The sequence below is a fragment of the Schistocerca nitens genome, chromosome 3 (genome assembly GCF_023898315.1).
Source record: "Schistocerca nitens isolate TAMUIC-IGC-003100 chromosome 3, iqSchNite1.1, whole genome shotgun sequence".
In the NCBI taxonomy this organism is placed as follows: Eukaryota; Metazoa; Arthropoda; class Insecta; order Orthoptera; family Acrididae; genus Schistocerca; species Schistocerca nitens.
In genome coordinates, this window is record NC_064616.1 from 782,930,676 (window position 1) to 782,943,477 (window position 12,802).

The window sequence follows — 12,802 nt, forward strand, 5'->3', positions numbered from 1 at the left end:
AATTTTACTGTGGGGTAGTAGCTGTCATGTAAATGACATTTTACTTTTACAGAAGAAAGTAATAAGAATAATATTGGATTCTGATAAAACAGAACATTGTAAACCTCTGTTCATTAAATTGCAGTGTCTTACAGTAGTAAACTTATTCATCTACTATGTTTTAATGTACATTAGAAACAATGTTTCTAATTTTGTGTTGAGAAGTGATATTCATAGCCATAATGCTAGAAACAGAACATCTGTAGACGTACCATATCATAGATTATCAAAATCGCATAACTCTTACCTAGTTCTTGGGCTAAGGATGTTTAATAGACTAAGTGCTGACTTTAAAGAACTGCCTGTAAATATCTTTAAAGCTAAATTATACAAGCTACTAGTGGACAATCCGTTTTACACCATTGATGAATTCTTTGAAGATGAAAATACTGTATTCTAATGTGTACCTATTTTATGTAAACCAATTTACATCGATATAGTAGTTTATGTAGAATTATATGCTCTTGACTTTGTCTCTTGCTGTAATCACCTGAACGACAATAAAATTATTATTATTATTATTATTATTATTACTGTGGCGCAGGAAATTCAGTATGTAACAGGACTATGGACATGTATTTGTAAACAAAACAATGTAACAAACGTCCAGCATGCTGGAGTAGCTTGGGTCAGCAATTTCTGTTAATCAGTAGAATGAAAAACCGGTCTGTTGCAAATTTTTACGTTTTATTCATTCAGTGGCTGGCTTCGGGCCGAGACCCATTTTCAAATCATCCTGCATGGCAGAAAACCAAATTTACACTCATGCATAATACAGTTGTTACCAAATTCTTAAGCGTAGGCCAAAAAAAACAGAGAACATATCATTTTTAAACTTACATAACAAAGTCAAAAATGTCACTTCCAAAGATGTCAAAAATGTGCAATGAACGTTTACAGTGCATACAGATAATGGCAGTTCACTACTCCTGCTGCTGTTAGGAAACCTTGGGAAAGGGGTGCCCTATCAGGATATAGGAAACCTTTTTATTTATTAAAATGTTCTCCAATCATCAATAATACAACAGTTCATATCATAATTGTACAAGTCCACAATAAAATTAATACTTTTTAAAATATTTAATGAAAAGAGTCAAATACTTAAAATCACTGACCAGTAATACACAGCAGTGCCACATACATGCCAACATGGTATACAATTTTGTAATACTACATATTACTGGTGAATCATTTTATGTATTTGACTCATTCTGGTAAAGGATTTTAAAAAGTTCTCCTATTGTTTTTGTTTTCTTTTAATACTAATGTTGCTGTTCACATTTGATGATTTTCATGTTCCGACATGACATAAAACTTTGTAATATGTGCCATATGTGGCACTTCTGTGTATTACTAGTCAGTGATTTTAAATGTTTGACTCTTTTTGGTAAAGATTTAAAAAATATATTAATTTTTTGTGGACTTGTATGGTTATTATATCAATTGTTGTGTTCTTGATGATTGGAGAAAATTTTAAAAAATAAAAAGGTTTCCTGTCTTCTGATAAGAGACGTAAAATGAAAACAAAATGGATTTCTGTGGCCGGGAGCTATCAAGTGAATCAAAATACATTCACATAATTACGGAAGGCTAATATACGTTATTAGTTTCAGATTTTATTTTACTTCCACTTTTCTGACAGGCATGCATTAATCGCATTGTAGAACAATGAAGGTATTTTTTTCGGTTTGCTAAAGAAATTTGGTTTTTATTAATCTTTCACGCTGAGGCAGTCAATGTGTTTGAAACAAAGTGTTTAGTTCCACACTATTGGCTAATTTCCACTGCTCGCTGCATTTCAAATGCACGTTTTCATCTTCTAGCACGTGTGACATTATGCCGTAATAAAGAATCAAAAATGAGTTAATACAGTACTGGTACTTCAAGAAAATTTACATCCCGAAACCCACACAGAAAAGCTTAATATCAGTTCGAGGCCTACTTCATTGGGAATCTGGACATACGACTGTGCTCTTTAAGTATGCACTTCAAATGTGCCATTTTAGTATGGTTCACGAAATTCTGATGCTCTTGGAGTATCCTCTGATTTCTTCTTTTGTGACATAATGTAAGATCTTGTAATGTTTTACATGTATGAACATACGGGCTTCCTGCATCATATCAGCTGCCAAAGCGCGGTGGCGCGTTATCTGGCGCTCTCTGACGACTACTGAAACGAACCTATTTCTAACAGGTCGCGGGAAAATGATGCGAATGGTGGTTTGAAAAGTGTTACTTTCAAAGTAAATTTCCTTTTACATAAATTGAACTATGTGCGAGAATGTACGATGAATTTCTTAAACCACAGAGCATTTGATGACGAGCCATCTAGTAGAAGTATTTCAAGCCCAGAAGATCTGACATTCATGTCATTATTATGAGCAAATTGATGTAGTGCTAAGGGAAGCTCTCTCTCCTCTGCGGTAGCTAATTTATATGTGGATAATTTTGAGGACAAATCACTGGACTCGGCTAAAAATTTTACTGGCGCATTTGTGCGATATATCTTAAAGTGTAACACGCGCAAAAAATATCAACATTATATGTGAAAGCTTAGCTTCTCTTGCCGCTTACTAACCTTAGAGACCAATATTATATGTGAAAGCTTTGCTTTTCTTGTAGCAATGCTATGTATATTAATTTAAACATTAACTTTCCTGTTTGTGTATCCGCGCTATTTAACAGTGATGATGCTATTAGCTGACTACATCACGTGTCCTATGCTCTGAATGTTCGGTGTCACTGGCTGGTGGGATCACGTCACAAGAGCTATGACTGGCTTACAAAAGCGCATCGCACTCTCAATTACAATGGTTCGGAAAGTAACATGCGGTGTTTAGTGGAATTCGAATTTATATTTTTGTAATACGAAAATATGCAGTGTACATGTTGCAGCACATCACAAATCTTTCCAAAAGGAGTCTTCTTCCCTAAGTTTCATTTTCTAAAGTGCCGGGAAATTCTACGCCCGTGTATAAAAACGTAACCATTCAAAGGATTGATAAGTTTTACAGTTCAGAGGGAAAATATACTGTCACTTAATTACACGGAAAAAGTGTGTTTTCATCCGGGAGGAAGTGTATTTTTAACCGGGAAATCCGGGAAAAATTCGGGAATTTTTTTCCTTGTCCACGTATACACCCTGTTTTCAGCTTTCTAAGTGTCATATTTAGTGGCTTCAGTTTTTCATAAAAATGACAGTTTTAACCAAAATATTGCACTGATGGAAGTTGAGGCATGTAACTTTTAATTGTGGCATACCTTTGCGTATTCTGACCAATTTTTATGTTTTCGGGTTTATTATTCAGCACCACTTATTTTTTTCTTAAAATCATATTTTTTGCCTGACATATTCATTTGATCATTTTGAGACTTTACAATGTTAACATAAATGTACTTAAGCTTACTCTGATGAAGTATGGAAAAGCTATTTTAATTTTGCTCTTAAATTGTGGTGCAATAGTTTGTTTGTTAAGCACAGGCACTTTGATGATGTGGCGCTGGTAGTAGTGAACTGGAGTAAGCCCTGGGGCACACTCACTCACCTCTGTACCTCTTACAATTGTATAGCACTTGTTTTGCCTCAAATTCCGCACAGTTGGCCCTTTGTTACTCTTCATTGTCTTCTGTTAGGCAGCGAGGAACCCAGTGGGCATTTATTATATTGAGAACACCAACTGGTGGATGTGAGAGTCTGCTCTACTAACAGAGACATCTAGTTGAGCAGCAAGGTGTTAAATTGTGATGCATTGATCACCCCGAATGAGTGTGTCTGCACATTCCAACAGTGCAGGAGTCACTGCTGTGTGTGGCTGGCTGGCATGCAAGAGATAGGACAAGTTTGTGCGATGTTGTTGCAGTGATGGCAAGAGACCTCGCCCAGTGACTCACCATGCTTTTGTTCACAGCCAGGTCTCTGTAGACATTCTGTAAATGCCTGTGAGTATCTGTGATGCTCTGGTTTTCTGCCAAAACAAACTGACAGCTCAGTGCTTGGAACACATCTGTTACAGATGCCTTTGTGAAGACTATGTTTAGCACCACCACCTGTTGGAACTTCATGAAACTATAGGAACTGTCTCCCACAAAATATTCTGTATTGTTTCAACTGAAACTGACTGAGAAAAAAGGATTTGTTGCATTACTTATTGAACACCACTTGTATATGCAGGGCTTGGTCAGAAATGAAAGTTACAGAGTTGGGAGCTCCAGAAGGCCAAGAATTTGCAAAAAATACTATTTTGGTAGTGGGTTGTGTGAGGCATGAGCAGTTAGGTAGTGGTAGGCATGATGGAAAAAGTGCAGAATGATAATTTAAGGGTCATGCAGTCGAGTCCTACCCAGAAGCTTATTTTTATTCTGTTTTTACGTTAGCTATGTTGCAAATAAACCAAAATAATGCTCAATATATTGTATTTAATAATATTTTCATAAAAGGCAGATAAGGAAAATTTGGAATTGCAAATAAATTTACAAGAAAAGATTGTACTTACAGCACCCATGAGGTCTCTGCAAACAACTTTCAAGCAAAGGATTGTAAGGCATACATGAGAATATCTCATATAAAATTACATCCTTTTATTATTTTACAGTTGATGATTTACATATCCTGGGGTTATATTCATGATAAAGGAAGTAGTTATTTTCTTGGAATTTTGCACACATTATAAATACCGCAGAAACAAACAAACAAACTTGGTTTACAGTAGTGCACGGAAAGTTCTGGTTGGGAATAATGAATTATTTAGGAATAAAGAGATGACTCACCTAAAGGCAGAAGTGCTACATCGTTGACAGACACACAAATAAAAGGTACAGAGCTTTGCTTTGCTAGCTTTCAAAATGAGATTCCTTTTTCAAACTGTAGGAGAAGCATGTGCACTCGCACGTGTAGGGAGACGTGTGTGTGTGTGTGTGTGTGTGTGTGTGTGTGTGTGTGTGTGTGTGTGTGTCTTTTCTCCTACAGCTTGAGAAAGAAAGGAAGCAAAGCAAAGCTCTGTACCTTTCGTTTGTGTCTGTTGACCAGCACAGCAATTCTGCCTTTCAGTGAATCATCTCTTTATTCCTAAATAATTCATTAAACTTGGTTTACATTCATAAAAGGTTTTCTCTCACTGCACACTTTGCACTTTGGCAGTGAATCACGTGTAATGCTGCTTAGAGGTCAAAATGAAACTGTCATTATATGAAGTCCTGTATGCTTTCATTACAATCCTTTCTTGGAAATTTATTTACTGTCACAAATTTTTTATTGCCTTTTCTTTTCATGTCTTTTATCAAAATGTCAATAAACATGGCATATTGCGCATTATTTGGCTTATTTGCAGTGTAAGTAATGTAGAAATTGAAAATAAAAAAAAAATTCTTGACTCCATGACTGTTGGATTACCATTCTGTAACCTTTCTGCCATGTCAACTGCTGCCTGCAACAATGTTTATGTAAATGGGTTATGCCTTGACCAGCCACTGCCAAAACTGTAATTTTTTTCTAACTGTAGCTTTGACTTCTGTCACTTACATGTCTGGCTAAGCCATACATATGCCATAAATTTGGAAAAAATTGGTGATGACGAGTAGACACTGTACCCTTGTCAGTGTTTCATTTAAACTGTTGTAGCACAGCAGTTAGGTGTCAAATGTCAATGAAAATTTCAGGAATTGTTAACAACATGCCTTTATTATATTTAAAACATATATGTTCACATAAAATGAACTTATAATGTGTTATACTTGTATCAATTTTTGAAATAAATTCCTACTCCCCAGTCTCTCCTCAGTAGTTTCCCTAAGTTCTGTTCTAAAACCAAGTATGTCATGTGTATGAACATCCCACTCTGTCTTTTCAGTGGCTTGATAATCTGTATTTAAATTGTGCACTGAAATATTTAGTAGCCACTCCACTCGTGCTTTTCTTTTCACGGATGTAGTTTGTGGATCTTGATTTCTTCTATCTCACTCACTTTTTGACAAAGATCATAATGGTGTCTCAGCACAGATATCCCTACACTTAGGTGATGAAGTAGTGTTGTCGATTGTCAACAGATGGCAGAGCAATGCAGTTTTACCTGTGAGTCTGCAGCTGGCAACTGTGGTTGGTGTACCATCACTTCAGACACTAATGGCAAGTGAGTACTTTCTCAGGTTCCTGGCTTGAAGAATTAAGGTATAAATTTGTGCAAGTCTTCTATTTTTGTATGTGTTATTCTCCAACCTGTCATGACTTGAGTGATTGTTCCTTGACTTGCAGGTGCTTCCCCTTTGCTGTCCTCCTTCATCACACATGAGCAACCGGTATTTAAATTTCTATAGTTGCTACTGAGTCGGTCAGAAGGGAAATAAATGTGCTGTGTGTTGACCAAGGCATGTTTGCCTTAGAGTATGATCTAACTTGTGGAAAAATCAGCCATAAATTCTTTTAATGAAGATCCTGAAAAGCTTGTTCTGCCCATTAAAAGGGCAGTGTCGTAGTTCTGCTGGATTGACATGCGTATATCCACAGTGATTTGCCTTACTGCAGGTTCAGTGCTGTTCTGAGAAAGATGTATAGGCAAATCAACTCTCCTCAATAGAAGCTCATTGTGGGAGACCAGTAAGTCTCCACTCTATTGCTGCAGTAGCCCTAGATTCTATGGCCTTCCTAAAGTTCACGAGGAAGGCATTCCTCTTCAATCTTTGACATATTGTCTAGCTCAGCACCTAGATACTTTTGTTAAGTCATCAGGTAGGCTCATGCAAACAGAATAGTGTGAATTTAGTGAATTTCTTTCTCATATTGCAAGGATTGCACCTTAATAATTCTGTGTTTACATGTTTATTAACTTCCACATATTTTTCAGTTCAAGTTCTTAAATTTTCGTAATTCAACAGCCAGTTCCTTTGACTGTAGGTGTGGCTAATTGGAGCAGTTAGTCTCCCATAGTGTCCAATCTTTTTGTGGGAGATTTTAAAGGATGAGCCTTTGTGTGTGCTTCTTGATTAGGGAGAGATGTGGATGACACCTTTGTCATTTGCCCTTCCTCCAGTGATTCTCTGCACGTGTTTTTTCACCACAAAAACGCTTTCAGCCGTGGTATTCGATTTGCTGTAGAGGTCATAAAGGTTCCTTTACTTGACTTGATGGTTAGGAGATAAGGTGAAGCTAACATTAGGACATGGCTTGCTTAGGAATCCTTCTTACACAGATTTTTACCTTAATCCTTTCACTGCCACACATTTCTCAGGGTGTCAGATAAAAAGACCCTTGCGATTTTGCATTACATTTTAGAACCGTATAATAATTTGTGTAAAAGCTGAATTATTAAATATAAGAACTATTTTCTTCATTGTCGTTCGTCTTTTTTCTTAAGAGACTGAGGAAGAAGCGCCCAAGATGCTAACTTTTTTGTCTTTGTTAGGGAGTATTGTGACTAAATTTGGTTGTATTGGGAAGAAACAATGTGAAGTGTGTTATTCAACAACCCTTGAAGACCAGGCCCTGCTATGATGATTTAGGTCTGTATAAGGCTGGGATGTATCCCTTTCCCCTGAGATGTGGCTTGGTATATTATATCGGTCAAGCCATCACTGCAGTGAACCAAATAGATACATTTGTTTACAGGAGCCAAGCAAGTCTGTGATTGTAGAGCTATGCTTCACTACCGGACATGTCAAAGATTATTCTAATACAAAGATTTTAGTCTACTCTTCAAACTATTGTCCTGATGGAGTCAGTTGATATTACATTAAATGGGGGGGTTTTGTTTAAATTCTCTGTAGGACCCAGTTTACTCTTTCTTAAAACATCAGAGGTGTCAAGTTGAAACCATTTCTCTGTGTAATAAGCTGTTGGCTTAAGATAATAGTTGAGTGTAGTAATCTCTGATTTTTTTTTTTCATTGGCAGGTATTGATTATACTTGCCAGTTGTATTTTGTCTTCCAGTTTGCTTTCTTCTATGTTTTGCACAACAGATTTAAATCATATATGAACAATCTTAGTTACAGTTCATACCTTGAGAATGGGGAGCCATTTGCCTGCTGAAATATTGCCCATCTCTGACAATTCTACCTGGCTGCACTTTGAGATTTATGAACATTTACTTTCATTTTACCTTATAAAATAGGTTTACACTGACAAAGTACACAATGAGCTGGTTTTCTTTTATTGAGTGAACCAGTTTTTTTGATAATTACTACTGTGCTAAAAATTGATATTACTCTGAAACTGAAGATTTAAGGAACGATTCATCTCAGTCATTCAGGTATCATTCATGGCAATTACTGATCAAAGTCCATCAGATTATGCAGCCCACAAAAACATGAAAATAATTTTTTTGTATAAATTTGAGAATACCTTTTCACTGTTAAAATTGCCATCATATTTTAAAGTGTAAGCAATATTCAGTGATGACACATGTAAAAATTACGATATCAATACACTAATTGATTGTATGTCATCAAATCAAAGCACCAACGTGGCCGAGCACCCATCACACTTCACAAAACACACACCTTTTTGCTCACTGTGACAATCTCCAATAGCTTTTATTGTTTAGTTTCTTTGTTGGCACTGTGTAGAGGTTAGCTAAATTCTCTTCATTTCACCTTCATCATCTGCTCTGATGTTCTAGGTGCATGTCTTCTTCTAGGTGACCAGCCACTGCAGTTTAACATTAAGGAGTGACTTGTTATAAGATTGTCATATGATGCACTGTCTGTAGTATGTGAATGATGACTTGATAATTGCTTCTGTTTTTTAGCAGCTCCATCGTTGTCATAAAAAAAGAGATACCCTTTAAAATATCTGTTTGCATTTTCTGTATTTTATTACAGGTCGTGTTTAGAAATATGAAGGATCGTTATCCACCAAATGATGATTTACTTTGTATGTATAGTGTAGAGAGTGGCATTGAAGTTAGAGATGATGATCGTGTAGCAATTTTCACTGCTGGATGTTTAAAACCTGAAGAAGAAGTTACTTGGGTACCTGCTGCAAAGCACCCTTGGGCAAATGAGGTTTCAGTCGTTTTTCCAGGTATGTGGTCTGAATTTTGCACTTCATAGTTAGTGTGTTGAACTCATTTTCATTGTTCTAGTAGCTGCTTGCATGCAGAATATAAAACCCTTCTTATGTGTCATCTATGGTACACTTTTTATTTATACAAAGGCAATGGGCAATGTATAATGACATAAGTGTTTAAATTATTAATTAATTTTAACAAGTTGTTATATAAAAAGTAAGTTTTATATGTTCTGATTAAATGAACTTGTGCTTATTAAGACACTTAACTCATACTATCTGCCAGATACTTTAATTGTGAGGGGAAATTTTGCAATTTATACCATTACATGTAATGATTAAATGTAGCCCTGACAAAAAAAGTGAGTGTGGTGGGGGAGGGGGGAGGGGGGAGGGGGGGGGATTGTTTGTTCACTTCATAACCTCCTGTACAATTATGTTGACTATATTGACATATTTTCTTCACATTTCGTCATTACCATCCTTATTACTTGATCAACATTTATGAGACAAGAATGTAGGGCATAACGTATTTCAGTACTGTATGTGACAGTATCCTGATACAGGGTTTCCTTTTCCTTACCCCACTTATAGTTTTATTCTTTTCAAGACACAAAGAAGTTAAAGACAACAGCTGTCAGTGGGCACTGACTTTTATAAATGGGGAAAGTTAAAAATTTGCACCGGGCCAGGATTCAAACCTGAGGCTCCTGCTTACTAGGCAAATGTGCTGACCACGGCATTATTTTGGCACAGTGGTCAACACAACTGCATGGTCCACCTTAGCACTCCTCTCATAAGACCTAAAGTCTCAGCTTATCCACACACACATTATTGTCGTTACTCGCGCCATCTTGCCGATTCTCAAATGAGTTCGAGCTTGGTGTGGAGCTGCACTGAAGGGATCATTAGCTGTCATCACCTTAATTGTATAGATGAGAGTTTTTTCTGTCAGACGTACAGTGCAACTTCAAGAAAAGAAATTATAACTTCCAATTTTTTTTTTACGCAACCACAGTTTGCTGTACTAATGACACTCTTAAAGAGCCATCTTCAGATCCAGTTGCTGCATTGCATTTGATCTGAAGATGGTAGTTTGAGATGGTCAAAATCCATTATCTGTGAAGATAATTGTGACTGTCTCAGAACTTTGTTGATTTCATCACATTTTGCAAGTTATACTATCTGTTAGTGAATGTGTGTGTGTGTGTGTGTGTGTGATAAATTTGCTAACAGCACAAACAAAATTTATTCAAAGGTAACTTTGGTTGTGCTTCAGTTGAAATGTTTCAGTGCAGTTATGCCTGTTTATAAATTATGATATGCTGGTTTATGTAAATAAAGGAACAGTAATAATGGCAATAATATTAAAAGTTATGTGTTGAAATTTAGTCACACTGTAGAACTCATGACATTACATAAAACCTGAAAATAGATTTATAAAATGTTTGAAGTGTATGCAGCAGATGTCACTTTGGTAAGGTGTAAATAATGAAAGTGTGATTACTCCAAGCAGCAATGCACCATATACAGTAATATGTCAAGCTGTTAATTGTGCTCTCTGTGAGATTGATAGGCATTGTATGCCTTTTATTCTAGTAAAGTCACGTCAACACAGCAGCAGCGTTAGTAGAAACTCTGAGCAGCAAAATAGACATGAGATTACAGTTCAGGTTGGCATATAAAGCTGCCACTCCTATGCCCTGCAGTGTTTAATTTTGAAGATATTTGTCCACAAGATGAGTCTTAAGTCTCCAAGCATTCTCAAATTTGTATGAGATTGTAACCTATTGCAATAGCATAAGGTCATGCATAACTTTATGTATAACTTGCTCAGTCACAGTTTCACATGTAAAATTGTTGAAGGCCCTCTATGCCTGAAGCATCACTTTCATGGGTGTATAATAATGGAGTCTGCTTTCTCACCAAATCAAAATGGAGCTGTCACTTAGCAAATTAAGCTGACTCATTTGAAATAAGTTGATTTGCAGTTCAATGTATTTGTTCAGTGTGTGGACTCAACCATTCTTTTTTAAGACTTGTGGGGGGAGTGCTTATATAGCTGTTTACTTCATATACACCTCCATGAATTCTTGTCTGCATAACAGTCAATGATATGCGTTTGGGCACTGATGACCACGCTGTTTAGCGCCCGTAAACCTCAAACACACACACAACAGTCAATGATGAACCTTTCAGTGATGCTGAATCTGCAGTCAGAAATTGCTGAGATGGCCCGTGAACAAGTTGATAGTGAATCTTTTATGCCAACCAAGCATCAGTTTTTTGTGGAGCATTTAGATGACAAGTTCGGGGAGGTGGAGGGCTTGTCCAAAATGCGCTCTGGGTCAGTTCTTATCCAAACAGCATCATCTGCTCAGTCACGGAGGTTGCTCGCTTGTGACAAGTTGGGGGATGTTTCAGTTAGCATCACGCCCCATAAGAGTCTCAACATGGTCCAGAGTATTATCTTTCACAGGGTTCTTCTTCTGTAGTCAAACGATGAACTATGCGCCAACCTAGAACGACGAGGTGTTGACTTCGTCCGGCGTGTCCATCGGGGTCCGATGGGTAATCAGGTAGCCACCGGTGCCTTCATCTTGGCCTTCGAGGGTGATGACTTACCCGAAAGGGTTAAGGTGATGGTTTACCGTTGTGATGTGAAGCCATATATCCCTCCTCCGATGCGGTGTTTTAAATGCTGGAAGTTCAGGTACATGTCATCCCGCTGTACTTCCGGCATCACGTGTCGAGGTTGTGGACGTCCTTCGCATCCCAATACTCCATGTGCCACGCCTCCTATCTGTGTTAACTGCGGAGAACACCATTCCCCCTGCTCGCCGGACTGTAAGATATTCCAGAAAGAAAGGAAGATAATGGAATATAAGACCCTGGACCGCCTGACCTACCCCAAGGCTAGGCGGAAATATGAGCGGCTACATCCTGTGCCAATGCCATCAACTTATGCCACTGCTGCAACACCGGTACGATCCTCTCCCGTGTCGTCACGTACAGTTGCCACTCAGCTATGTCAGAATTCACTGGCCCACTTGGTTGTGGAGGCACTTCACTCTCTGTTGCTCCTGCTCCATCTACTTCAGGAGCAACACCACCCCAACCATCGGGGACATTAGTTCCCCCTTCCCAGCTGGAGAAGCGTGAGACTTCTTCGGCTACTCTCACCAGGAAGGTGTCCCTTGGGGCCCTCCCATCCCAGGCTTTGCCCAGTGCCAAAGCGGACACCCGCAAATTTCTGAAGCAACCACCTGTCGCTGGTCGTAGGGCCTCACGGTCATCACCCGTCCCTGAGACTGACCCAGTGAGGCCCTCCCAGCCAGACCCACCAAAGGCACAGCACGCAAAGCAGACGAAGAAAAAGGCTCCCAAGCATCCTGACATTGCGGTGGAGCCTGTCCCACCGCACTCTGCGTCTGAGGATGAGGTGGAGATTCTGGCGTATGCTGAGGACCTGGATCTCGCCAGTCCCTCAGATGTGATGGATAGCTGTTGCACAGGTAGTGACTCGGTAGCAGCAGGGGCCCAGGAGGCGTAATCTGCCTCCCCAGTCCCTTCACACCTTTCTCAGCCATGGACAATATCATCCTTCAGTGGAACTGCAGCGGTTTCTTCCATCATCTAGCTGAGCTCCGACAACTTATCAGCCTTCACCCTTTCTTCTGCATTGCTCTTCAGGAAACTTGGTTTCCAGCATTGCGAACCCCCGCCCTCCGTGGCTATCGGGGTTGTTATAAGAACCGGGCGGCTTA

At 38.5% G+C, this 12,802-nt stretch overlaps 1 protein-coding gene across 4 annotated transcripts in view; it reads left to right on the forward strand.

Annotated features, from left to right (window-relative positions):
• Positions 1 to 12,802, forward strand: part of LOC126248795 (uncharacterized) — a 119,221-nt gene that overhangs the window by 14,258 nt on the left and 92,161 nt on the right. For 3 of the 4 annotated variants that reach the window (XM_049950185.1, XM_049950181.1, XM_049950182.1), the window contains exon 3: positions 8,849 to 9,050. In XM_049950185.1, coding sequence (XP_049806142.1) covers positions 8,849 to 9,050 — 202 coding nt within the window. Of the gene's footprint in view, positions 1 to 6,105; positions 6,165 to 8,848; positions 9,051 to 12,802 lie in introns of those variants that run through there. The other variant, XM_049950183.1, reaches the window with a different exon arrangement.